This window comes from Stenella coeruleoalba, assembly GCF_951394435.1.
Source record: "Stenella coeruleoalba genome assembly, chromosome: 13".
Lineage (NCBI taxonomy): Eukaryota > Metazoa > Chordata > Mammalia > Artiodactyla > Delphinidae > Stenella > Stenella coeruleoalba.
The window spans coordinates 63,883,669-63,908,864 of record NC_137159.1 but is presented as its reverse complement, the minus strand read 5'-3'; the positions used below and the strand labels follow the sequence as shown (position 1 = coordinate 63,908,864).

Here is a 25,196-nt window from a genome sequence, read left to right as displayed (position 1 = left end):
TTGAATCATTCAGAAAGACTCAATAAAAGCAAATAACTAATATTGTATTGACTGTCAATTTAAGGTAAGGTAAGACAACATTGAGAAATTGGAAAGGAAACGACAAACTGGAATTTGGCATTCAGCTGGCTCCACAATTTAAAAACAATGTTTTGTAAGAAACTCCATTTGTTCATTCAAAAACACGTACTGGGTACCCACCATGTGATTAGCATTTTGTTAAGCTCTAGGGCTGGACAGCTGAAACAGGCAAGATCCCAAAGACAAGGTTTCCTCCCTTCCAGGCACTCATTACCTTTCAGAGAAGTCAGACGTGCCCTCAATTATAGTGGAATGCTGGCTGTGCTGGGCTGGCTGTGCACATGAATATATTGCTCTGAGACTATGTGGCAGAAGTGGGAGCTATCAGTTTTTCTCTGGTGTCATCAGGAAAGACCTTAGTGATGAGGTGAAGCGTAGGCAGATGCTTGGGTTGACATAGTAGGGTTGGGGTGGTGAGCTGGGAGGAGGAGAGGAAAGAGCCTGTATAGAACCACATGTGTGTGAGGGAGCATGGTGTGCTCAGAACAGACCAAGGGTTGCGTATGACTGGAACTGAAGGGAACAAGACCACAATGGTGGGGAACCAGGCTGGATAGGTAGCAGGAACTAGATCAAGAAGAGCCCTGCTGGGCTTCCCTGGTGGCACAGTGGTTGAGGGTCCGCCTGCCGGTGCAGGGGACGCAGGTTCATGCCGCGGTCCGGGAAGTTCCCACGTGCCGCGGAGCGGCTGGGCCCGTGAGCCATGGCTGCTGAGCCTGCACGTCCGGAGCCTGTGCTCCGCAACGGGAGAGGCCACAACAGTGAGAGGCCCACGTATCGCAAAATAAAAAAAAAAAAAAAAAAAAAAAAAAAAAGAAGAGCCCTGCTGCCATGATTGGGTTTAGATGTCTTCCTTTGGTGATACAGAGAATCTCTGAAATTGTTAAGCAGGAAATTGATGTATTTGGCTTTTAGCTCAAATGAGCCTGAATCTCAGAAGGAATGATCCAATAAAAACTATTTGGGAAGCTCTTCACTGCCATCCTAGTGTGTGATCATATCCATAAGTCACCTTCTCATTCCTGTTAGGCAGTCTCGTCCTTCTTTACCCCTAGATATGAGACCCAGAAATGGGATGCTATGTCACATAAGAAATCTGAGGTAGGGTTTTCTTTTAATCTAACAGGTTGTAGAATTGAAACTTGTGATGCAGTCTTACGAATTTTTAGTATTTAGTATTTGTAAAAAACCCCTCTTTTACCTCTAACTTCAACTCTTTCACTAAGGCCTGTATGAGTCTAAAAGGCAAAGAAGTGAAAAATCAGTTCTTACTAACTGAAGCAGAAACTGATACCTAACTGTGACAGCAGTTGTCAGATGGTGTTCAGCCCCTTTTGCTTGTGAGTTTAGGCAATCTCTGTCTATACCTATGTGTATATTCTGTCACCTCTATGTAAAACTTTGAAATTCATCAGTATTGGGGATAGTTCACCCACCAGTGTAGACAGGCTTCTAAACTGGTTTTCCCTGTGCATTTTTGTGTCACATGGAGGTTTTAAGGTCACAATCTGCCTGGACTCTGAAGTACGTAAAGAAGGCATTAGGAGTCTGTTTTCCTGCCTAAGGATTTTCTAGTTCAGGTATCTAGAAAGATCTGTGGCTGCCTTGCTCAAATGCATGTCCCGTCAGCAGCTACACAGGATATTCTGTATCCTTTGCGTTGGATATTTTCCTAATCATGGTGACTGTGACATCCTGCACTGCATCCCAGTGTCACCTTCCTTTATGCTCCTCAGTGACAGCTTACTACTCAGGAAGAGAATGCTGCAAGGGACCCCTACTTTTTAAAAGAAAGAAAAGACCAGGATAAAGAAATATGCTCACCTAGGGTGGCATAGTTAGGTGGGAGCCATGGAAGAGTAATGATCCATGGAGGGTGGGAATAAAAGGAAGCTGTAGACGGGCCATGCAGATTTTTGTTTATAGTAATGGTTCCCAAACATTGTCTACTCAGAATTTATCCCTTTTGGCATCTGACTGAATTTTACAGACCCCATTTCATTTTATTACCCAGTGAGTTTCTTCTTTCATGTCTCTCAGGGAATGTTTCTCTGCTTTTGTATTAGTCCTGGGCCTCCGCTCTGCTATCCTGCATTCTCCTTCCTCCTCCCATCCTTGACTCCACCCTAAACTGCCCTTTTTTCTTTCTTTTTTCAACCACATTATGTCTTCCCCCTTTTGAAGACTTCCATTCAAAATAACTTAGCTTTTTTAAAAAATGGGAAAGGAAGTTTTATTTAATAACTAATGTGAAGCCATTTAGATTGCAATTTGAAGCAAAATGAGTGATAACCCGTATGTATACACTGGGTAAAAACTCCAGATGGAACAGGTTAAATAAGCAAGAAAGAGATGGAAAGAATCTAAGGAGCTAGTATGAAATAGGTTATCTGTCAGACACTTGGAGGGGTAGCAGCTTTTAAAGGAGTGAAACAGAAAATTACAGAGAAAGGAACCTATAAACTTAATTCTATGGAAATAATAAAATATCTGTATCCAAACAAACTAAACTAAAATGAACAGGAAATATGTTTGCAAAGGTATTTTCATCATTAGGACAAATAAAATCTTAAATTTTATTATCCATAAAAACCATCATTAAAGTAATTTTTAAAATCATTACGATTCTAAGGGATAGGTAAAATATAAAGATAGTTCAAACAAGAGGAAATAAAAACAGTAAAACAAAGTTACAAACATTAAAACCGTTAAAAATCTTTAGTAAATAGACGTGTGAAATCAACATTGTTATAGTTTAACCTGATTGCAGGTAGAATATTACAGCTTAGAAGTTATTTTGAAGCTATGAAAGTGGTAGTAATGTTTAAGAACAAAATCCAGTTTTGACAAGATGTGAATTTGGATATGTTCATATACTGCTCTTGATGTTAATAATTGATAAACTCTTGTTAGAAGCTTCGTCTGTTGATATACTCAGCAATTCAACGTCTCTTCATTGGCTACCGGGAGCAGAGTAGTGAATGAAACAACATGCAGTATACTGCATGACCTGACTGGTGATAAGGATATTCACACCCCTTCCTTGCCAATGCACTGGTGTGGTTTCCCCTTTTATATGTTCCCACTGTATCCTAATCAGGGAGATTATGCAGATGGCTAACATTTGCTGAGTGCTTCCTGTGTGCTGAGTACTAAGTGCTTTGAATATATGACCTCATTCAAGCCACACAACAACCATATGAGGGGTTACAATTTTTATGCTCATTTTATAGGTGAAGAAATGAGGGGCAGAGAAATGTTCAATGACTTATCCATGGTCATACCACTAAGAAATGGTGAAGCTGTGATTCGCACCCCCTCGAGATCGGCTTCCAGGCCCTTGCTCTTAATGCCTATGTTCCCTGTCCTCCCCATGATAAGATGGTTACATTGCTTTAATTGGCTCATATGGTTTTCTTGTTGATGATATCACCTAGCACATTGCCTGTTACATACTAAGCAATTGCCCAATATTAGTTGAAAGCATGAGGAAAGAATTACTAAGAGAGATACAATTACACGCTTGAGGATGTTCCTTGCAGCCTTACCTGCAGTAGTTAAAAAGAAATTCAGGCAATGTAAACAAATAATAAAGGAATGACTATGTAATTTACCATCTGTCAGCTTAATGGGATATTATGTAGCTATTCAGGCTCTGTAGCAGCTTATAGCATGGAACAGTATCATGGCTATATAGGGACAAAAGACTGCAAATGTGAACTGTGGTAATCCTAACTGTAACCTGGATGCCCCTCTAGGCATTATCATTGCAGGTATAGATAATATAATGATAATGATAAACCCAAGTTATGCTAGCCCCAAACCCTTGCCTGCTTACACAGAACCTTCATCCCTACTGTACCCCTTGCAAGAGTGCCTGAGGATCTCCAAGGGTACTCTCCCACTCCCCACCCAGTGCTGGTGAGCTGCGTTCACCGCAAAACATCTGCCCAGGTCTTCCTATCCAGACCCTTCAGGGGCCACTACAGATGGAGCCCCGAGAGAGAGCCCCAGCCCTGCCCTGTGGAAGGTCCCTCCCCGGAACACCTGACCTCTTTTCATGTTCAGAGAGGTGTTGGTAGCCTGTAGAACTGAGAGAACAAGTCTTTATCGAACGCCGTCCAGCTCCTAGGCCCCAAACCAAGATTCTTCTCATGCCCAGAGTCTCACAATGATGATGAGATGACAGAAGGTAAGAGCCAGGAGGGCAGGTTATCTTGGTTTGCTTTTTTTTTTTAACATCTTTATTGGAGTATGATTGCTTTACAGTGGTGTGTTAGTTTCTGCTTTATAACAAAGTGAATCAGCTGTACATATACATACATCCCCATATCTACTCTCCCTTGCATCTCCCTCCCACCCTCCCTATCCCACCCCTCTAGGTGGACACAAAGCACCAAGCTGATGTCCCCATGCTATGCAGCTGCTTCCCACTAGCTATCTATTTTACATTTGGTAGTGTATATATGTCCAGGCCACTCTCACTTTGTCCCAGCTTACCATTCCCCCTCCCCGTGTCCTCAAGTCTATTCTCTACGTCTGCGTCTTTATTCCTGTCCTGCCCCTAGGTTCTTCAGAACCTTTTATTTATTTATTTATTTTTAGATTCCATATATATGTGTTAGCATACGGTATTTGTTTTTCTCTTTCTGACTTACTTCACTCTGTATGACAGACTCTAGGTACATCCACCTCACTACAAATAACTCAATTTCCTTTCTTTTTATGGCTGACTAATATTCCATTGTATGTATGTGCCACATCTTCTTTATCCATTCATCTGTCCATGGACGCTTAGGTTGCTTCCATGTCCTGGCTATTGTAAATAGAGCTGTAGTGAACATTGTGGTACATGACTCTTTTTGAATTATGGTTTTCTCAGGGTATATGCCCAGTAGTGGGATTGCTGGGTTGTATGGTAGTTCTATTTTTAGTTTTTTAAGGAACCTCCATACTGTTCTCCATAGCGGCTGTCTCAATTTACATTCCCACCAACAGTGCAAGAGGGTTCCATCTTCTCCACACCCTCTCCAGCATTTATTGTTTGTAGATTTTTTGATGATGGCCATTCTGACCAGTGTGAGATGATATCTCATTGTAGTTTCGATTTGCATTTCTCTAATGATTAATAATGTTGAGCATTCTTTCATGTGTTTGTTGGCAATCTGTATATCTTCTTTGGAGAAATGTCTATTTAGGTCTTCTGCCCTTTTTGGATTGGGTTGTTTCTTTCTTTGATATTGAGCTGCATGAGCTGCTTGTAAATTTTGGAGATTAATCCTTTGTCAGTTACTTCATTTGCAAATATTTTCTTGCATTCTAAGGGTTGTCTTTTTGTCTTGTTTATGGTTTCCTTTGCTGTGCAAAAGCTTTTAAGTTTCATTAGGTCCCATTTGTTTATTTTTGTTTTTATTTCCGTTTCTCTAGGAGGTGGGTCAAAAAGGATCTTGCTGTGACTTTGTCATGGAGCGTTCTGCCCATGTTTTCCTCTAAGAGTTTTATAGTGTCTGGCCTTACATTTAGGTCTTTAATCTATTTTGAGTTTATTTTTGTGTATGGTGTTAGGGAGTGCTCTAATTTCATTCTATTGCATGTAGCTGTCCAGTTTTCCCAGCACCACTTATTGAAGAGGCTGTCTTTTCTCCACTGTAAATTCTTGCCTACTTTATCAAAGATAAGGTGACCATATGTGTCTGGGTTTATCTCTGGGCTTTCTATCCTGTTCTATTGATCTATATTTCTGTTTTTGTGCCAGTACCATACTGTCTTGATTACTGTAGCTTTGTAGTATAGTCCGAAGTCAGGGAGCCTGATTCCTCCAGCTCCGTTTTTCTTTCTCAAGATTGCTTTGGCTATTCAGGGTCTTTTGTGTTTCCATACAAATTGTGAAATTTTTTGTTCTAGTTCTGTGAAAAATGCCAGTCGTAGTTTGATAGGGATTGCATTGAATCTGTAGATTGCTTTGGGTAGTATCGTCATTTTCATAATGTTGATTCTTCCAATCCAATAACATGGTATATCTCTCCATCTGTTTGCATCATCTTTAATTTCTTTCATCAGTGTCTTATAATTTTCTGCATACAGGTGTTTTGTCTCCTTAGGTAGGTTTATTCCTAGATATTTTTTTCTTTTTGTTGCAGTGGTAAATGGGAGTGTTTTCTTAATTTCACTTTCAGATTTTTCATCGTTAGTGTATAGGAATGCAAGAGATCTGTGCATTAATTTTGTATCCTGCTACTTTACCAAATTCGTTGATTTTCTCTAGGAGTTTTCTGGTAGCATCTTTAGGATTCTCTATGTACAGTATCGTGTCATCTGCAAACAGTGACAGCTCTATTTCTTCTTTTCTGATTTGGATTCCTTTTATTTCTTTTTTTCTCTGATTGCTGTGGCTAAAACTTCCAAATGTATGTTGAATAATAGTGGTGAGAGTGGGCAACCTTGTCTTGTTCCTGATCTCAGAGGAAATGCTTTCAGTTTTTCACCATTGAAGACGATGTTGGCTGTGGGTTTGGCATATATGGCCTTTATTATGTTGAGGTAAGTTCCCTCTATGCCTACTTTCTGGAGGGTTTTTATCATAAATGGGTGTTGAATTTTGTCAAAAGCTTTCTCTTGCTTTGTTTCTTGACGCTTGCTAAGGGCTTAGAACAGTGCTTGACCATGGCAGACATAGAATAAATGTTCACTGAATGAGCCAACACTACTTTTTGAGCTTCTGGCCTTTACTTCTCACCTCACTGGAACTGATGGGGACAGTGATAGACCAGCAGAGCAGAATAGCAGTTTCTGCAGTGATGGAAATGTTCTCTGTCTGTGCTGTCTAACAAGTGTTGTTCAATTCCTTTTTTGTTTCCTCCTACACTTTTTATTTCCTCCTGCTCCTACTCTTCCTCTCATGTCTGTGTGTCCTCCTTTAAAAAAAAAAAAAAGGCGGCTTGGTAGTTTCTACTCATATATTTCGATCCCTGAAGGAGTTCATGAGTGTACCTCATCTGTAACTGGCCAAACCTCCATCTAAGTTAGGGTTCCATTAGCACATCTGGTGACTAATTATGAAAAATGTTTCTGTGGAAGAAGGAAGGAAGACTTGGGACAAGACTATGTGGTGAGACTTGAGGGACACCTCTAGGTCCTTCCATCATAAGAGCTATGTGGAAAAGAGCGCTGCACCGGGGTTTAGGAAAATGTGGTCTCACGTCCCATTTCTGTCACAATCTGGCCCTGAATCCTAAGCACACACAGTCTCTGTAACTCACTCTTTGTCTGTAGGATAAGGTGATTGAATTAGGTTATTTAGCAGGTCCTTTTTAGCACCTCTGTGGAAACTACAGTGTGTTCTGGAGGATAGTTTGAAGACTACTGTTTTAGTACAGATGGTCCCAAATTTACAGTGGTTTGACTTACTTTACAGTGGTGTGGAAGCTATGTGACTTTGGTAGAAACTGTACTTTAGATTTTGAATTTTAATTTTTTCCTGGGCTAGTTATAGGCAGTAGGATCTCTCTCATGAGGCTGATCAGTGGCAGCCAATGCAGCTCCCAGTAGCCACACCATCACGAGGGTAAACAACCAATATACACACAACCCTTCTCTGTACCCATGCAACCATTCTGTTATTCACTTTCAGTATAGTAATCAATCAATTGGATGAGATAGCCAACACTTTATTATAAAATAAGCTTTGTATTAAACCATGTTGCTCAACTGTAAGTGTTCTTCGCATGTTTAAGGCAGGCAAAGCTAAGCTAGGTAGGTTAGGTGTATTAAATTCATTTTTGACTTCTGATATTCTCAACCCATCAGCCCATCTCAAGATGGGTTTATTGGGACGTAACCCCTTTGTAAGTTGAGGAAGATCTGTGTGTGCTAAAGTTAAACAGCATCAGAAGAAAAATGAGGAGTGTGTTACAAGAGGTAAATGCTGCATTGTTTTTCCATCTCAAGTTTTTAGGGAATTAATGGCAACATTTTTACGTTGAGTTCTTATCTGCAAAATGCTGTTGTATGAGAAATGCGGGAGATAGAAAGATGAGACCATGGACTCTTTCCTACCGTATCCAAAATCTAGTAGGAGGAAGAGAAACAAGAAAATAATTATAATACAAGGCAGATTGATAAATGACACAGAAATTATATTAGATGCCCCCCACCCCATTTGCAAATCCTTCTAGGATTCTTCCTATTCAGTATCTTCCTCTCTTTGGAGGAAAGTTTCTTTATTGGAGGCCATATTTAGACCTGACTTGAAAGGACTCCAAGAATTTGTACTGGCTACCAAGATAGGAGATTTTAGTGCAGTTTTGTGTTCTCAAGTTAGATATGTACGTCAAGGTTTTGACTTGGCAAATATTTTAAAATTCTAAATTTAGATTAATCTGTAAATCTATCCTGAAGGTTCAGGATAAATAAATAACAAGCAGATCATTAATGAACTTGGTGAGAGTATGAACTTGGTCTCTAGACCAAGTTTGCAAATTACAGTGGTGCAGTACATTTTTTGATTTAACATCTTTATTGGAGTATAATTGCTTTACAGTGGTGCGTTAGTTTCTGCTTTATGCCAAAGTGAATCAGCTGTACATATACATACATCCCCATATCTACTCCCTCTTGCATCTCCCTCCCACCCTCCCTATCCCACCCTTTTAGGTGGACACAAAGCACCGAGCTGATGTCCCCATGCTATGCGGCTACTTCCCACTAGCTATGTATTTTACATTCGGTAGTGTATTTATGTCCAGGCCACTCTCACTTTGTCCCAGCTTACCCTTCCCCCTCCCCGTGTCCTCAAGTCCATTCTCTACATATGCGTCTTTATTCCTGTCCTGCCCCTAAGTTCTTCAGAACCTTTTATTTATTTATTTATTTTCAGATTCCATATATATGTGTTAGCATATGGTATTTGTTTTTCTCTTTCTGACTTACTTCACTCTGTATGACAGACTCTAGGTCCAACCACCTCACTACAAATAACTCAATTTCATTTCTTTTTATGGCTGAGTAATATTCCATTGCATATATTGTATACATATATATAAAGAAGATATATATAAAGAAGATTGTGTCACATCTTCTTCATCCATTCATCCATCGATGGACACTTAGGCTGCTTCCATGTCCTGCTATTGTAAATAGTGTTGCAATGAACATTGTGGTACATGACTCTTTTTGAATTACGGTTTTCTCAGGGTATATGCCCAGTAGTGGGATTGCTGGGTTGTATGGTAGTTCTATTTTTAGTTTTTTAAGGAACCTCCATACTGTTCTCCATAGCGGCTGTCTCAATTTACATTCCCACCAACAGTGCAAGAGGGTTCCATCTTCTCCACACCCTCTCCAGCATTTATTGTTTGTAGATTTTTTGATGATGGCCATTCTGACCAGTGTGAGATGATATCTCATTGTAGTTTCGATTTGCATTTCTCTAATGATTAATGATGTTGAGCATTCTTTCATGTGTTTGTTGGCAATCTGTATATCTTCTTTGGAGAAATGTCTATTTAGGTCTTCTGTCCATTTTTGGATTGGGTTGTTTCTTTCTTTGATAGTGAGCTGCATGAGCTGCTTGTAAATTTTGGAGATTAATCCTTTGTCAGTTGCTTCATTTGCAAATATTTTCTTGCATTCTGAGGGTTGTCTTTTTGTCTTGCTTATGGTTTCCTTTGCTGTGCAAAAGCTCTTAAGTTTCATTAGGTCCCATTTGTTTATTTTTGTTTTTATTTCCGTTTCTCTAGGAGGTGGGTCAAAAAGGATCTTGCTGTGATTTATGTCATGGAGTGTTCTGCCTATGTTTTCCTCTAAGAGTTTAATAGTGTCTGGTCTTACATTTAGGTCTTTAATCCATTTTGAGTTTATTTTTGTGTATGGTGTTAGGGAGTGTTCTAATTTCATTCTATTGCATGTAGCTGTCCAGTTTTCCCAGCACCACTTATTGAGGAGGCCATCTTTTCTCCACTGTAAATTCTTGCCTACTTTATCAAAGATAAGGTGACCATATGTGTGTGGGTTTGTCTCTGGGCTTTCTATCCTGTTCCGTTGATCTATATTTCTGTTTTTTTGCCGGTACCATACTGTCTTGATTACTGTAGCTTTGTAGTATAGTCTGAAGTCAGGGAGCCTGATTCCTCCAGCTCCGTTTTTCTTTCTCAAGATTGCTTTGGCTATTCGGGGTCTTTTGTGTTTCCATACAAATTGTGAAATTTTTTGTTCTAGTTCTGTGAAAAATGCCAGTCGTAGTTTGATAGGGATTGCATTGAATCTGTAGATTGCTTTGGGTAGTATCGTCATTTTCATAATGTTGATTCTTGCAATCCAAGAACATGGTATATCCCTCCATCTGTTTGTATCATCTTTAATTTCTTTCATCAGTGTCTTATAGTTTTCTGTATACAGGTCTTTTGTCTCCCTAGGAAGGTTTATTCCTAGGTATTTTATTATTTTCGTTGCAGTGGTAAATGGGCGTGTTTCCTTAATTTCTCTTTCAGATTTTTCATCGTTAGTGTATAGGAATGCAAGAGATTTCTGTGCATTAATTTTGTATCCTGCTACTTTACCAAATTCGTTGATTTTCTCTAGGAGTTTTCTGGTAGCATCTTTAGGATTCTCTATGTACAGTATCGTGTCATCTGCAAACAGTGACAGCTCTATTTCTTCTTTTCTGATTTGGATTCCTTTTATTTCTTTTTTTCTCTGATTGCTGTGGCTAAAACTTCCAAATGTATGTTGAATAATAGTGGTGAGAGTGGGCAACCTTGTCTTGTTCCTGATCTCAGAGGAAATGCTTTCAGTTTTTCACCATTGAGAACGATGTTGGTTGTGGGTTTGGCATATATGGCCTTTATTATGTTGAGGTAAGTTCCCTCTGTGCCTACTTTCTGAAGGGGTTTTATCGTAAATGGGTGTTGAATTTTGTCAGAAACTTTTTCTGCATCTATTTAGGTGATCATATGGTTTTTCTCCTTAAATTTGTTAATATGGTGTTCACATTGATTGATTTGCATATATTGAAGAATCCTTGCATTCCTGGGATAAACCCCACTTGATCAGGGTATATGAATCTTTTTTTTTTTTTGACATCTTTATTGGAGTATAATTGCTTTACAGTGGTGTGTTAATTGCAGCTTTATATAAAGTGCATCAACTATACATATACATATATCCCCATATCTCTTCACTCTTGTGTCTTCCTCCCTCCAACTCTGCCTGTGATCCTTTGAATGTGCTGTTGGATTCTCTTTGCTACTATTTTGTTGAGGATTTTTGCATCTACGCTCATCAGTGATATTGGCCTGTAGTTTTCTTTTTTCGTAGCATCTTTGTCTGGTTCTGTACCAGTGTGATGGTGGCCTCATAGAATGAGTTTGGGAGTGTTCCTCCCTCCCGTGCAGTACATTTTAAAACTCATTGTTAATATTGTGTACAGCTTAAGTGGTATTACTTGGTTCTTGAGAAAGCATTTTGCAATGACATTAAAGAAAATGCCCTGCTACAGTAGCTAAAATGACTTCGTGTTCCTGAAGATAGTTGCAGTGATACCACTGTAAAAGGTATGGTCTTTAAGGATGAAGCATGTCATCATTTTTGTGAAACCTATCTCCCTGTCCATTAGTGTACAGCACTATCATTTCCCCAATTATGTTTACATAATTCTCCCAAGTGAAGTCAGCTTTGCATAAACCTCTGGGCATTTTATTAACTGCTTTGTTACGAAGTAGGCAACTTATGTTTGAATCAGTATCTGATTATACATTAAAATAAAAACAAAGCACACCATGTAACAGATAAACCCTTTCCCTTCTACGTAAATTGCAAGTGGCTGGATATGTATTTGTCCCTTTTAAAAATTTTATATCATGCCAGTTTCATTAGATGAGATGAGGAAATCTGAATTTCACTCTACTAACTTGGTTAGCGTTTTGAGAACTTTAATTGTAGGAATAGAACTTTAATTGTAGAAACCTGTGGATTATGTCATTGGACCACCCCCTTTTGCAGAGGAGGGCACAGGCACAGTAATCCACAAAATGAAATGATTTGCCCCTATCCCAAGGTGTGTGGGACTGGTGTGTTTACTCTGTAGCCTGCAGATGTTGCTGTGTTATTCCTAAGGGTAAAAGAGCCCAGGGTTTGCGAGTTACTGAGAGCAAGCCTCTGTGGATGGAGGATATAAAGTGGAATTTTGTGATTTGCTTGATATAGGACGCTCCGTATGTTATGAAAAATATAAAACTAGATCAAAGTAGATAGCCCACAGCTATGGTGAGGTTGATGATCAGTGAGCAGAAAGCCATAAACAAAGTTGAGATGATGAATGGTCTTATCCCATATAGGAAGCTCTGATGCATGTGTGGGTGGTAGGGCTTCCTATCTCCTGGATTATAAACAGAACATGCTATCCAAGCATTCGCTAATGTGCACCAGCATTAAAAATTAGATTTGTGGGATTTTTGTTTGTATTAAGGTTGAGATATTGCATTTGTTGAAATGTGAATTTCCTTTAATTCTTGTCCAGTGTACTTGAGCATTTGATAGATGGGGATGGGATGAAAATGGTCATCTTAATTTCCAGAGCAGGTAAAACAAAGAGGTTGTCTATGGCAGCAAAGAGTATGGTGGGTGCATTTTTAGCTTTTGTGGAAGCATTTTCTCTTTGCTCCAAGATTTCTTTAGACTCTGTTTTTTCCTTTTACATGTACTATGAAGAACATTAGTCTCATAATGTTACACATATTGTATTATTGTACCTTTTTCTTCTTCTTCTTCTTCTTCTTTTTTTTTTTTTTTTTTTTTTGCTTAAAACAATAGAGATGTATTCTCTCACAGTTCTGGAGACCAGAAGGTCAAAATCAAGGTGTAGGCAGGGCCACGCTCCCTCTGGAGGCTCTAGAGGAGGGTCTATTCCTTGCCTCTTCCCGCTTCTCATGGCTGTTGGTGCTCCTTGACTTCTAGCTGCGTCATTCCGATCTCTGCCTCAGTCATATTGTCTCTTCCTCTTCGGTCAAAGCTCCCTGGCCCTCGCTCTTAAAAGGACCTTGTCACTGAAACGAGAGGTCACCTGGATAATCCAGGACAAGTGCCTCCTCTCAGGATTTCTAATCACATTTGTTTTGCATTGTAAGGTGGTGTTCACCCATCTACCACATGAAGTAATATTCAGATTCTGGACATTCACAGGACATGGGTGTATCTTTTGGGAGACCACCATTCCACCCACTACGATTATCATGCCCATATGTAATCAATATAAAGAATTTTTTAAAAGTCCTCCTATCTGTAGAATCATTATCTATTTGTGTCTTAAATTAAACCTTCCAGAATTTAACTTCAATCTGGCTAAGGTCCAGAAACTCAAAGCCAAGTTTACAGTGCACATTTCTTGTGTATACAATAGATGATTCTACTTACCCTTACTTATCCTTGTTCTTTCTCTTCCCCTGGTTCTGTCTCCTGTGATTCATAATCTGTCCTGGTCCCAAGTATTAACTTACTTACATTTTTCCTGTTTACTGTATTCTAGGCAGCCCTATATCCTTGTGGAAGGAAACAGGAATCTGGCCCTGCTTTGTCTCTCCACCTAGCTTTTCTCACTTGCTCTCCTCTTCTGACATTCCCACCGCATCAGCCTCCTGTCAGTTTCTGGACCTTTCTAAGCCATGTCTCACCTCAAGGTCTTAGCTCCTATTATTTCTTCTTCTGCTAACATTGTTCTGCCAACTTGCACATCATGGGATTCTTCTCCCTTTAGGTTTAGGTGAAATGTCACCTCCTTGGACAGGTTGTTCCAGACAGCGTGTTACTTGAATGTTTTCTTGGTTCAGCCTGGGACTCAGTATACGTTAGAATTGGCTGTAAGCAGTTTTGGAGCACAGCAATGATAAATCTCTGCGTTCAAAAAAAATACTCAAACTTAGATTTTCGTAAATGCCTACTAATCTCTGTACTTCCTTTCTTGGCTTCTGTGTAAGACGAGGCCTCCTCAGTTCCTCTGTCGTTGCTCCAAAGGAACGTGACTTCCATCTTGGCTTTCAGCTTCAGTTGCTTTATTTATTTTATTTTATTTTTTGGTGTGGCAGGATGATGCATACTGAATTAAAAGGCAAAAATGCAGGTTTTTAAAAAGTGGGTTAGGTTCTTAAAATGAGCAGTGGTTTGCTGTGGCATTTAATTATTATCTGACATAGTTGTTATCTGAAAGCTTTAGATAGCTACATTTTTAACCTACTTTCTGGCTGAATAGAATCTATGGGTACCCTTTAAAAGAGGGCGATGTAGGTATATTGAGGGAGAAATAAAATGGTACCTTGTACTTTCTAAAAATGTTATTGCTTTCTTTTCACCCTGCAAGGGACATCAAACAAAATGTTGAAAGCCTTTAAGGGAACATTATTCTCCTAATCAGAGACAAGTGGGAAAGTTGAAGTAGCTATACAAATCAAAATCATGTGTATGTCTGTTCTGTGAAATGACAGATGTAAGTTTTCCTTCAGATGGAGGTTTGTTTTCCCTGTTCTGCCTTAGCCACAATAACTTGAAACAGTCTGTCTGCTGGCACACAAAGCGAGGGGGTGGGTGGAGGGGCCCGGGTGTTGCTGTAGGGAAGTCAAGTACATTCTTAGAGCGCCTTTTGGGGACAAGCAGCTGAAATATTTTTATAGTCAGCTAAGATAACAGGGAAGAATGAGAGTCTAGCTTTTTATAACTCAAATCTGCAGAAAATTCAGTTTTCCCATATTTGTATCCAAGTCAGTACCTATTCATTTAAAACTAAGTTCCAATTTGTGGCATAGACTGTGAATATTATCCTGTCAGCCCAGTTTCTTGAGTCCTGCAAGTTGTTTTACAGACCAGTGTGAATGGTGGAATGCACTGAAATGCTGGGCATATTTAAAGCCTCCAACTTTTTCTTCCAGCCTGGATCCTTTTGCTCATTGTGACCTTTTATAGTTGTACCATGAGATACTTGGAGTGGTTGTCACGATATTCCACTTTCTGGAATAACAGGCTGAAGGCCCATATACCTCTTGTTATTTGCTGTAGGTCCCAGGTGACCGCATGATGCCATGTAGTGAATTATGGTGATGGCCAGCAAAATGTCAAGCTGACAAGGTTATGGAATTTCTCAGCCAGCATTCTACATTACACCTTCCAGTTATATGTTCTAAAATATATGTGCCATAGCTAGACTTACAACCAGCATTCCACAAGCCAGCCTTAAAGATAACTTATTCTTTTTCCTCTTCATATGTTGAGAAAGTTTTATAGAACACTGGCTGCACAGACTATATATCACCAGGTGATGTTTTGAGAGTGGCATGAACTCTTGAAACAGAAAGAAACTATTCATAGTTAAATCCTTAACTTTTGTAGGTTGATTTTAAATTTGTTTTCTTTGACATAAAAGACTATTTAACTTTAAAAATAGCACCTGCCACAAAGAACTCAATGTACAGTGAGTGAGCTGGGGCAAAGAACTTTAAATTATAAGTTAGATTTTGTGAAAATGCTGGAACAGGAGAATAGGTATTTTATTTCTCATTCATAAATGGTTATAAATAGTGGCCTGTTATTGGTTGGAATAAGTCAGCAGAAACGGTTTCCTTTATGACCAGAGAGAAACAGGGTTATTGGAGTTCTCTTCTGGGATTATTGCTGTATCCACTTAGACTAGTACAGTTCTTGAAATATTTGTGTGGAAGCTATCTCAGAGGTTTAAAAATAGTTTTAAACAAATCTAATTAAATTCACGTTGGATTCCAAAATCTGCTATTGATATTAGAAATAAAAGTCAGTTTCTTTTGTAAAAAAAAAAAAAGATGATAGCATAGATGAAGTTATTTTAATAAAGATTAAAGGTAGTCCTCTTTGCATGGTGATGCAGGACCATAAAAATAACCATGCAAGCTGTAACTGTGCAAAACAATCTTAATAATCAATGGGAAAATTACTAGTTCTGTCACCTTAAAAATTTTTTTTGTCAAAACATTACAGTTGTTTTACTGTAGGTGATGTATTTATAGGGAAAGGAAAAAAAATAGTAAAGCTGATATTTATCTAGTGCCCTGTAATTTAAAATGTTAGAAACACTGAGAATTAAAGTGTTTTCTTTCTTCGAGTAGAACTTAACAAGAGTAGTTAGAACATTTTTGCTTTCTTCTCATATACTTTATGATGTGGAGTATCTCTTCTTTGCCTTAGTGAGCCGTTACACTCCTTCGCAAGTTTGAATCAGGTTCCAATATCTTACCATTATGCTTTCAAAGTTGTGGAATATCTGTGAGTTCCTTTAATGTTATTTCCTTTGGACCATCTTTATCCTACATCACAACCACTTTCCAATTTCACTTCCAGCGTCACCACTTTTCATTTCTTTGCCCTTTTGACTATACACCTCTGTAAAATGTCATGCGAGTTTATCAATGTAAAGTGAGGAGGCAACACAGCTACCTGCTTTGCTGTCTGTGCATGAACTGAATAACAGATATGCTGGGATCAATCACCAGCAGCCTCTGAAGGAAGTGACATGATTGATTACTGATCATGGTACACATCTGTTATTTATGTAGTGGTTTGTGGACCAAAGAGCTAGCAGTGAAGTTTGTACTTTATGCAGTTACCTAGTTAATATTGTTGCAAATGAAGTTCAAACCGTGTTGTTGGGGGACTGAAGTTATTTAGCTAAACTGCATTAACTGAAATTCATGCATATTGGAACCATACAAAGTGAGGAGTGCTTGTATTCCAGTTATAAATTATTTGTAGTATTGTGAAATCTCGGCCAGGCTCCCTGTGTCCTTGCCTATTACACACTGAACCCATCCAGCGTAGCCAACCTGTCATTTAGAAATTCAATTCAGAATTGAACTGGGAGTTACAAAGTCTTTGACTCAACCCCAGAGTCAGCTTTGACTCTTCTTCTTACTCTGCACCTCAGTGTGGATCAGACACTGGTGGAAAAATATTCCAGACCTTATCCAGTGTGGGCAGTTTTGACTTCATCTGCCACATAGTGAGATCCTGGACATAGCTCTAGGTGGTTACCTTGGTCATTTTTTCCAGCTCTTTCCTGTCTCCTTCACTGTCTTCCCTCTTCTTTGGCTTGCTGCTTATTTCCTGTGCATATCTCCATGTTGTACTGACTGCCCATCTATCATAATATTACTTCCTGTTTCTTTTTCTTTTTTTTTTTTTGCGGTACACGGGCCTCTCACTGTTGTGGCCTCTCGCGTTGCAGAGCACAGGCTCAGCAGCCATGGTTCACGGGCGCAGCCGCTCTGCGGCATGTGGGATCTTCCCGGACCGGGGCACGAACCCGTGTCCCCTGCATCGGCAGGCAGACTCTCAACCACTGCACCACCAGGGAAGCCCACTTCATGTTTCTTTTAATTCTTGTTGCCATCATCCTAATCCATGGATTTTTCAACTTGTCTTTCAGTTATTTTAATAGTCTCCTATCTGACTTCTCCACCTAGGTCACTCTCCTTTCCAGCTAATGCCACATGCTATCACAAGAGTAATCTTCCTGGAAAATTCTCTCCTTGGGGTCTACAGAATAACTTGCTAATTACAGAATAAAATCCAAACTTTTTATCAGGCCTTTATCCATTGTCTGACTTAAGCCTACATCTCCCAGTTTATCACCTGACCCCTCCTCTCAGGAATCTGGGGTTTCAGCAAGGTAGACTTCCTCATTATCTCCCAAATATGCCTACCTCCCCCTTTCTTACACACTATCCTCCTAGGATATAATCCTTTCTGTTTTTCTGAAGCCTACCTAGCTTCAAAGGCTTATCTCAAATGAGCTCTCCTGTAAAGTCTATTTTGACTTCCCAGAAATGACTTTTCTCTGGAGTTCCACAGAATTTACATTTTCCAATGTTACTTATTTGTATTTTTAGTTATTATATATTACCTAGTAGTTCCAGTTAGCTTTTACTTTCTTCTGTAGTATGTAGAATGGTATTTGACAAAGTGGTAGCCATAAATGTGTTCATTCTTTCATCTAGTTTTTTTTTTTTTTTTTGAGCTGCAGCCTTTTTCTAAAAGCTGAGCTACCATGCTAGAAGTAAAACGTTAAAGTCCCTGACCTCACAGCACTCTAGTTGAATGAGGTGTACAGAAAAGTAGTCAGGTGATTGTAATGCAGTAAGCCAAGCAGCATGAGGAGCAGTGAATGAGAGCCCACGGAAGCACAGAGGAGAAGCACCAAACCTAGGTGAGGGGCAATTGGAAGTGCTTCCAGGGAACTGAGGTTTAAGCAGCATCCAAAGGGAGAGTAGGAGTTAGGTAGGTGAGGGGGGACAAATGGAAAGAGTGTTCCAGGCCAAGGACACAGGGTATATAAAGCTTAAAGAGGGGTGAGAGGCCCTGTCCACTGAGGAACTGAATCCAGGTCAGTGCAGCTAGATTGTAGGGAATGATGTTTCAGAGAGAACAGGATCTCTATGATGAGAAAGATGTGGGAATATTTGATGAATGTTTAGAAGGCAGGACCTGGAGATGGATGTTTGGGTGGGTGAAAGGTTAGAGCAGCCCTCAGGTTCCTGTTAAGGGTCTCTCAGTGAATGGAGATGTTAGGGGAAGATGATCAAGTTCCAGTTAGGACATTGTAAGTTTGAGGTACCTGTAGAAGATCTACAGGAAATAAACACTAGTAGACAGTGTGGAGCACAGCAGAAAGCTTTGGCTAAGAAATGTAGTTTTGGGTGACATCATCATATGATAGGCTGAAATCAGAATGTATGGAGTTAGTAAAGCAGAAGATTTTAAGACCAAATCTTGAAGCACATCAGTGTTTCAAGGGTAAGGAAAGAGTGGAGTCTGCAAAGAATATTAAGATACAGTGAACAAAGAGGAAAGAGCAAACTAGATGGGTTGAGATGTCACAGACACCAAGGGAAGACTGAAATCCATCCATTGGATTTAGCAACATGGAGACCATTAGTGACCTGAGTAAGAGGAGTTTCAGCATAGGAGAGGTGTGGGGAAAGGGAAACACAACATGACCCTGGCTGGCTGGTAGTGAGTGGAGAAGTGAGCAGACAATTCTTTTGGAAAGTTTGGTCATGGAGGAGAGGATTGAAGCAGAGTAGAAGCTGGAAGAAAATGGAGTTGAGGGGCTATTTTTTAAGCTGCTGGAAATCCGATCAGTTCAAGGGCTGATAGGAAGAATTCATTCGTGATAAATAGGTTGGCCTGAAGTTGAATTTAGCCAGGATTTAAAACTCCTTTTAAAATTCTTCACCCAAACATGTCCTTTTATCTTTTGGTATTCTAAATAACTTTCCAACTATTAATCACTGCTACTTCTAGGTTTCGCTGTGGTCTTGTTATCCCAATGAGATTGCAAATTCCTGTAAAGCAGGATTCAAACTATTCTGCTCCCTTATTCTGGGTAGCACTTATTTCAGTGTCTTACGTAGAGAAAATTCTCAACAGATATTATTTTTAGCACTCTCATTTGTTTATTCTTTGAGGAAATATTTAATGTCCACTGTGTGCCAGGCATTATTCTAGGTGCTGAGGATACAAAGGTCATTAAACTAGGCATATTCCTTTCCCCCAAAGAGTTTATAATCTAGGGAGACAGTAAATAAACCAGTAATTAAATAGGAAAACACAGTAATTATAGAATGCAAGAGATATGCTGAGTGGCTACTTTATATATATAAAGTAGCTTTATATGTATAAATATATGTAATATATATATTATATGTATAAATATACATGTAGATTTTTCCCCATGAATTCTTGCCACCATTGTGGGTGAACAACCACAAGCAATTGGAGAGCTAAATGACTTACTTAAGGTGAAAAGAAAAAGATAGTTAAAAAAAAAAAAAAAGGAAGTATTTTTGTCATAGTGTATACTCCTTTGTTTACCATTTCTAAAGTCATTGGGAATATGATGGCTGTGCTTTGGGGGAGTTTTGTTGGTTGATTGTTACTTGGCATTTGAGAAACTAACCACTCTCCACATTTTCTCTTTTCCTTTACAGTAATTTGCCATCTTCCATGTATGAATGGAGGCCAATGCAGTTCAAGGGACAAATGCCAGTGCCCTCCAAATTTCACAGGGAAGCTTTGTCAGATTCCGGTCCATGGTGCTGGCGTGCCGAAACTTTATCAGCATTCCCAGCAGTCAGGCAAGGCGTTGGGAACACATGTCGTCCACTCAACACATACTTTGCCTCTGACCATGACGAGCCAGCAAGGAGTCAAAGGTAAGCTGATTATTTTGATTTTGCCCGTTCATCAGAGCTCTGTTAACATGCCAAACCCATACAGAAGCCAAGTGTCTGCAGGGCTGGTATTGGAACAGAATATGGGCCCAGGTATATGGTGCCAGTGCTTTCTAGGCTGTAGGGAATGGTATCTAGGAAATAAGAAAATGGAGCCCATCTTTCTCTGGTGATGCAGGACCAAGAGCTGATAAACATACATGGCACTGTTCTGGTAGGTCCTGGGAAATGGAAAGATGAACAAGATGGTGTTCTGGCCCTTATGGGATTAATAAACTAGAAGATCACACAATACCTGCTGATGAACACCAAGTCTATTTTGTAGTCGAAGAGCTCTTGGTTTTAGTTCTAAACAATCTGTAACCTCACCTCCCTGGGCTTCAGTTTATTCATCTGTAGAGGAAGGTAAACTAGGTCACTTGGAGCTCAGAAATTCTATGACTAATTCATTCTTTTCAACCTGGCACCTCTTACACATGCACAACTTTTAAAAAAGGAGTCAGAGAAGTGTTACTGGCTCTTATTCTTTAAAACCTGAATCTTAGCATCGGAAGATGAAATTCTGTGTGAAAGCTGCAGAGAAAGAAAATAGAGATGTAAAATATCACACTTTGGTATTTTGTGTGTATCACAGGAAGCACGAAAGTACGTATACACCAGGTTTAAGGGTAAGAGAACTATGCTTTGTGAAATTGTGTTGTAAATCCTACAGTCTCTACAATGGAAACTTTGTGAGAAATTCAAAACTAATCAAACTCTTGAGTCTTTATTACTCTTGTTTGGTAGAATGTATGACCACAAGTAGCACAAATTTCGTAGTTTTATGACTCCTCTGAAAAAAATTTTTGTCTCATGGATCTGTTACTGTGAGAAGTTTAAATTTCTCTTTGTAAAAGCAGTTTTATTCTTTAAAGTATATAAATTCAGGTTTAATTTTTGAGTGTCCCCTTTTACTCTCAAGAGTTTTTTAATGGCTGTGCAGCAAAAATAGATACACACTAAAAATGTATCATTTATCCCAGGTATAATATATATGTACTTAAGTATATGTGTGTATATAAAACTTAGTTTCATGCTGACTAGCATGAACATTTGCTTTCGTCCTGATGTGCATATCAATTATTTATGACTGATAAGTTTTCTTCCCAATCTGTTTTAGTGAAATTTCCTCCTAACATAGTCAATATCCATGTGAAGCACCCTCCTGAGGCCTCAGTCCAGATACATCAGGTTTCAAGAGTTGATGGCCCAACAGGCCAGAAGGTAAAAGAAGCTCAACCAGGCCAGTCCCAAGTCTCTTACCAAGGGCTTCCTGTCCAGAAGACTCAGACGGCCCATTCCTCATACTCCCACCAGCAAGTCATTCCTCACGTGTATCCGGTGGCTGCTAAGACGCAGCTTGGCCGGTGCTTCCAGGAGACTGTTGGGTCGCAGGTGAGCAACACTGCCCAGCCCATTTTAGTGATGTGTTCTAGGTATAGTCTCATTGTAGTAGGAAAGACAGACTTGGTAGAAATAAGTTTTTTGTAGAAGGGGTTGGCAAACTGACCTGTGGGCCTGTTACTGTAAATAAAACTTTATTGGGCACAGCCACACCCATCATTTACATACTGTCTGTGTCTGCTTTCATGCTATGGACAGAAGGATGGTATACTTTCAATGAGGTCATATGATCTGAAATGCCTAAAATATGGTCTGCAAAGCCCTTTTCAGAAAAAGTTTGCCATAATTTGTCATCTTTTATTTTCTTACACAAATTTATAACTAGAATGGCAATGCATGAGTTGTTTGAAGTGCATTTTAAATATCATTGGATTTATGTGTAACTTTAGGTCTATATATCGTAAAGTGAGAGAGAGGCTGACTTCTCTTTAAAACTCATCATTGAATGTGCATAGTAAAAGCAACATAAAATTACTGGTTCCTCTACCCCAGTTACTTGGTGCTTCCTGCTTTGGAATTACGTGATAATGACATAGCTTTGTCCTGTGGTTCTTCTCCTGTCACGTGATTATGATTTGAACCCCCTGTGAGAAGAATAGGCGAGATCTATTTATTATTCCTGCTGTTACCTGAATATTCAGAAAATTGTGTGTGTGTTTGTGTGTGAGTGAAATATCTGTTGGGAGTAGAATAAATCGTTCTTGCTTTTGAAACCTGGAGAACACTTTTAGGTGCTGGGCAAGTCCATGGTTGGGTCATCCCCTTTCTTCTAGGGGAGGAGGTAAAATTGGTTTGTAGACCAGAATGGAAAGAACAGCCATGTAGAGTTATAAGACCTTGGTTAGAGCCATGGGCTCAGCACTTGGTGGCAGGGAACCAGCTTCCTTATTTGTAAAGTGGAGACAAGAATATGGGGCTTTGTCAAGATTAGACAAGGTAATGTGACATGCTCTGCAAATGTTACAGACCTACGCAACTACTAGCTTAGAAGACACTTACCTATTGATAGAGTCAAACATAAGAAGAGAGCAGGTGATTGCTTATGTCACGTAACTTCAGTAAGACAGGGAAGGCTTGATGCCCCACACAACCTTGGTCTGCCTACGGAGCCTGAAATGCCTACTTAATGCCTACTTAAGACCTCAGTTGAAGACCAGGTTTAAACACATGCTTTTTGGAGAAGGAATATCATCAGTTTACATTTAGCTTAGAAGTAAAGACTGGATTACTGTGTTAAGGGCAAGTTTTTATAGGGGCAATGGGGCTGAAGTAAACCTCGTATGCTGCACAGTTTGCCCCAGACAAGCCTTGGAGAAGGAGGATGAATTTGGTGCCATTTGCATTGTTTAGTCATTTCAGCTTAGGTTGGTCATGAGAAAGGAAAAAAGCAGGTCCTTTTAAAATTCTGTGCCCAGTATCCTTCTCCCTAGTTTCCAAGTTGGAACACAGATGGTAAAAAGCAAGAAAATGAGATGTCAACAGACTTGTTATTCTTGTACATATAATCGTAGGCAGATGATTGCTAACTAGAAAGAATATAAGCAGATTATTTACTTTTAGGCCTAAGCTGGACTATACAATCCACATGCATTGGATAGTTGGTGGAGTTACCCAAATAATCCAAACTCGGTGGAACACTTTTTTGCCTTATCTGGATACTTCTCTGACTTTTGGTCTGAATGATCCAGACAGTGATCTCAATTCTTAATTCATTTTGCATGTGTAGTAACTAATACACAGCTTCAAAATAAGACCTGTTTTGCGAAAACATTCTCAGAAGATATTTGCTTTTCCTGTTGGTGAGAAATATTGCTGAATGCCCATGATTGTCCAGTTTGTGCAATTAGGATGATCCAAGCATTAAAAAAAAAATTACTGGCAAATAGTCAATAGTATATAAGAGGTATCCTACAAAGGTGTTTGGAAGTATTTGTGCCTTCTTGCTGTGGTTGGTGTGCAAACATAGTTACAGAGGGAGGTACAGGTGGATTTTAAATAAATGGCAGAAACGACTGCATAAATACTCACTAGTGCTTTGCTCAGTGAGAAAACTCTTATTAGATGCAGATTACAACTACTGAGACCTTCATGTCATAGTCATCAGTAAGCGCCTCTGTTTATGTATTGCCATTAGAGGTCATATACAAAACAAATTTAGTAGAAAAAGCCCTTGTTTCTGTGGCACATTCTAAAAATGAGGCAGTAAACTTGAGGTTGAAAAGCCAACATGAACTGTGATCAGTGTATTTAAATTCATGGGAGCTTCATAGAATAGAATTTCAGGAACTGCTTGGATGGTGGAGGAAAATGGATGATTGGTTAGGAAACTAAGCTCACAGAGAAGTGGGGGAGAAATTAAACAGAAGAGAGAGAACACTGCAAGAAACAGGTAAGGAAGAAGTGTCAGAAGAGACCAGAGAAGTAAATTAGTTTAGAGTTCCTGGCAGGTTTTGGCACAGATGTGAAGCCTTTTAAACCTGAGGCATAAGGCAAAGTAAAAGACTTGGTATCAAGGTAAAAATCGCATGATGCCCCATTGATCAGGTGATCAAACTCAGAATCATTAAAAGGGGGACAGCTGATATCATATGCCTCCTGATGGGATGCAGTATGAAGTGTAGAGCAACACCTTAAAGGTGTTCTTGCCAAAAATGTGTGAACTGAATCTAATCCATCCTTTACACCTAACCTCCAGCTCATAGGGAATACTGAGGGTGAAGAAACAAGCCCAAACTATCATACTCCCTCACATCAGAAAGAATGATAATGTAGGGTATTATTGCTTGGTTTCTTCATATCGTTAAAAAATAAAGATTGACTTCCTCAGAAAGAGACTAAAGAGAGACAATAGCACATATAATATATGAGCCTTAATCATATCTTGGTTTTAAAAAAATCAAAACCCAGCTCTGAAAGACATTTGAAGAACAATTGAGGAAGTTTAAATACGGACTGGATATTAGATGGTATTTTGGAACTATTATTTTCTTAGGTGTGATAATGGTGTTAGAGGTATGTAGGGTAGTGTCCTTATTCTTGAGTGAGGAATGCTATGATGTCTGTAATTTACTTTCAAATGCCTTTTATACACAAATATAACAAAATTGTAAAAATTGTTGACTCTGAGAGGTGGGAAAGCAAGTGATCACTGTATTATTCTTTGAATTATCTCAGCATATTTGAAAACTCCTTATGAGGAAAAGAAGGAAAATGTGAACATTTCCTAGACTTATGAATAGAATAATTTTATGATGAACTTAAAAGCTCTAAGTTTAATACATTTAATGAACTTTTAGAAAATTTTAAAAGTTTCAGCTTTTGAATGAGATGGGAGTGGACGTGGGGCTGGTAGACGTGAGGAGGTCAGGGAAGAGAAGTTGGCCTTAGTCCAACTGTGAAATGATCAGGGTCCAATCTAAGAAGTAAATTTAA

The 25,196-nt window shown here is 39.2% G+C and overlaps 1 protein-coding gene across 7 annotated transcripts in view; it reads left to right on the top strand.

Annotated features, from left to right (window-relative positions):
- The window catches only part of LTBP1 (latent transforming growth factor beta binding protein 1), a 423,732-nt gene that overhangs the window by 197,835 nt on the left and 200,701 nt on the right, over positions 1 to 25,196 (top strand). For all 7 annotated transcript variants that reach the window (XM_079941107.1, XM_079941105.1, XM_079941104.1 and 4 more), the window contains 2 exons: positions 20,079 to 20,303; positions 21,481 to 21,755. In XM_079941107.1, the coding sequence (XP_079797233.1) occupies positions 20,079 to 20,303; positions 21,481 to 21,755 (500 nt within the window). The remainder of the gene's footprint in view (positions 1 to 20,078; positions 20,304 to 21,480; positions 21,756 to 25,196) is intronic.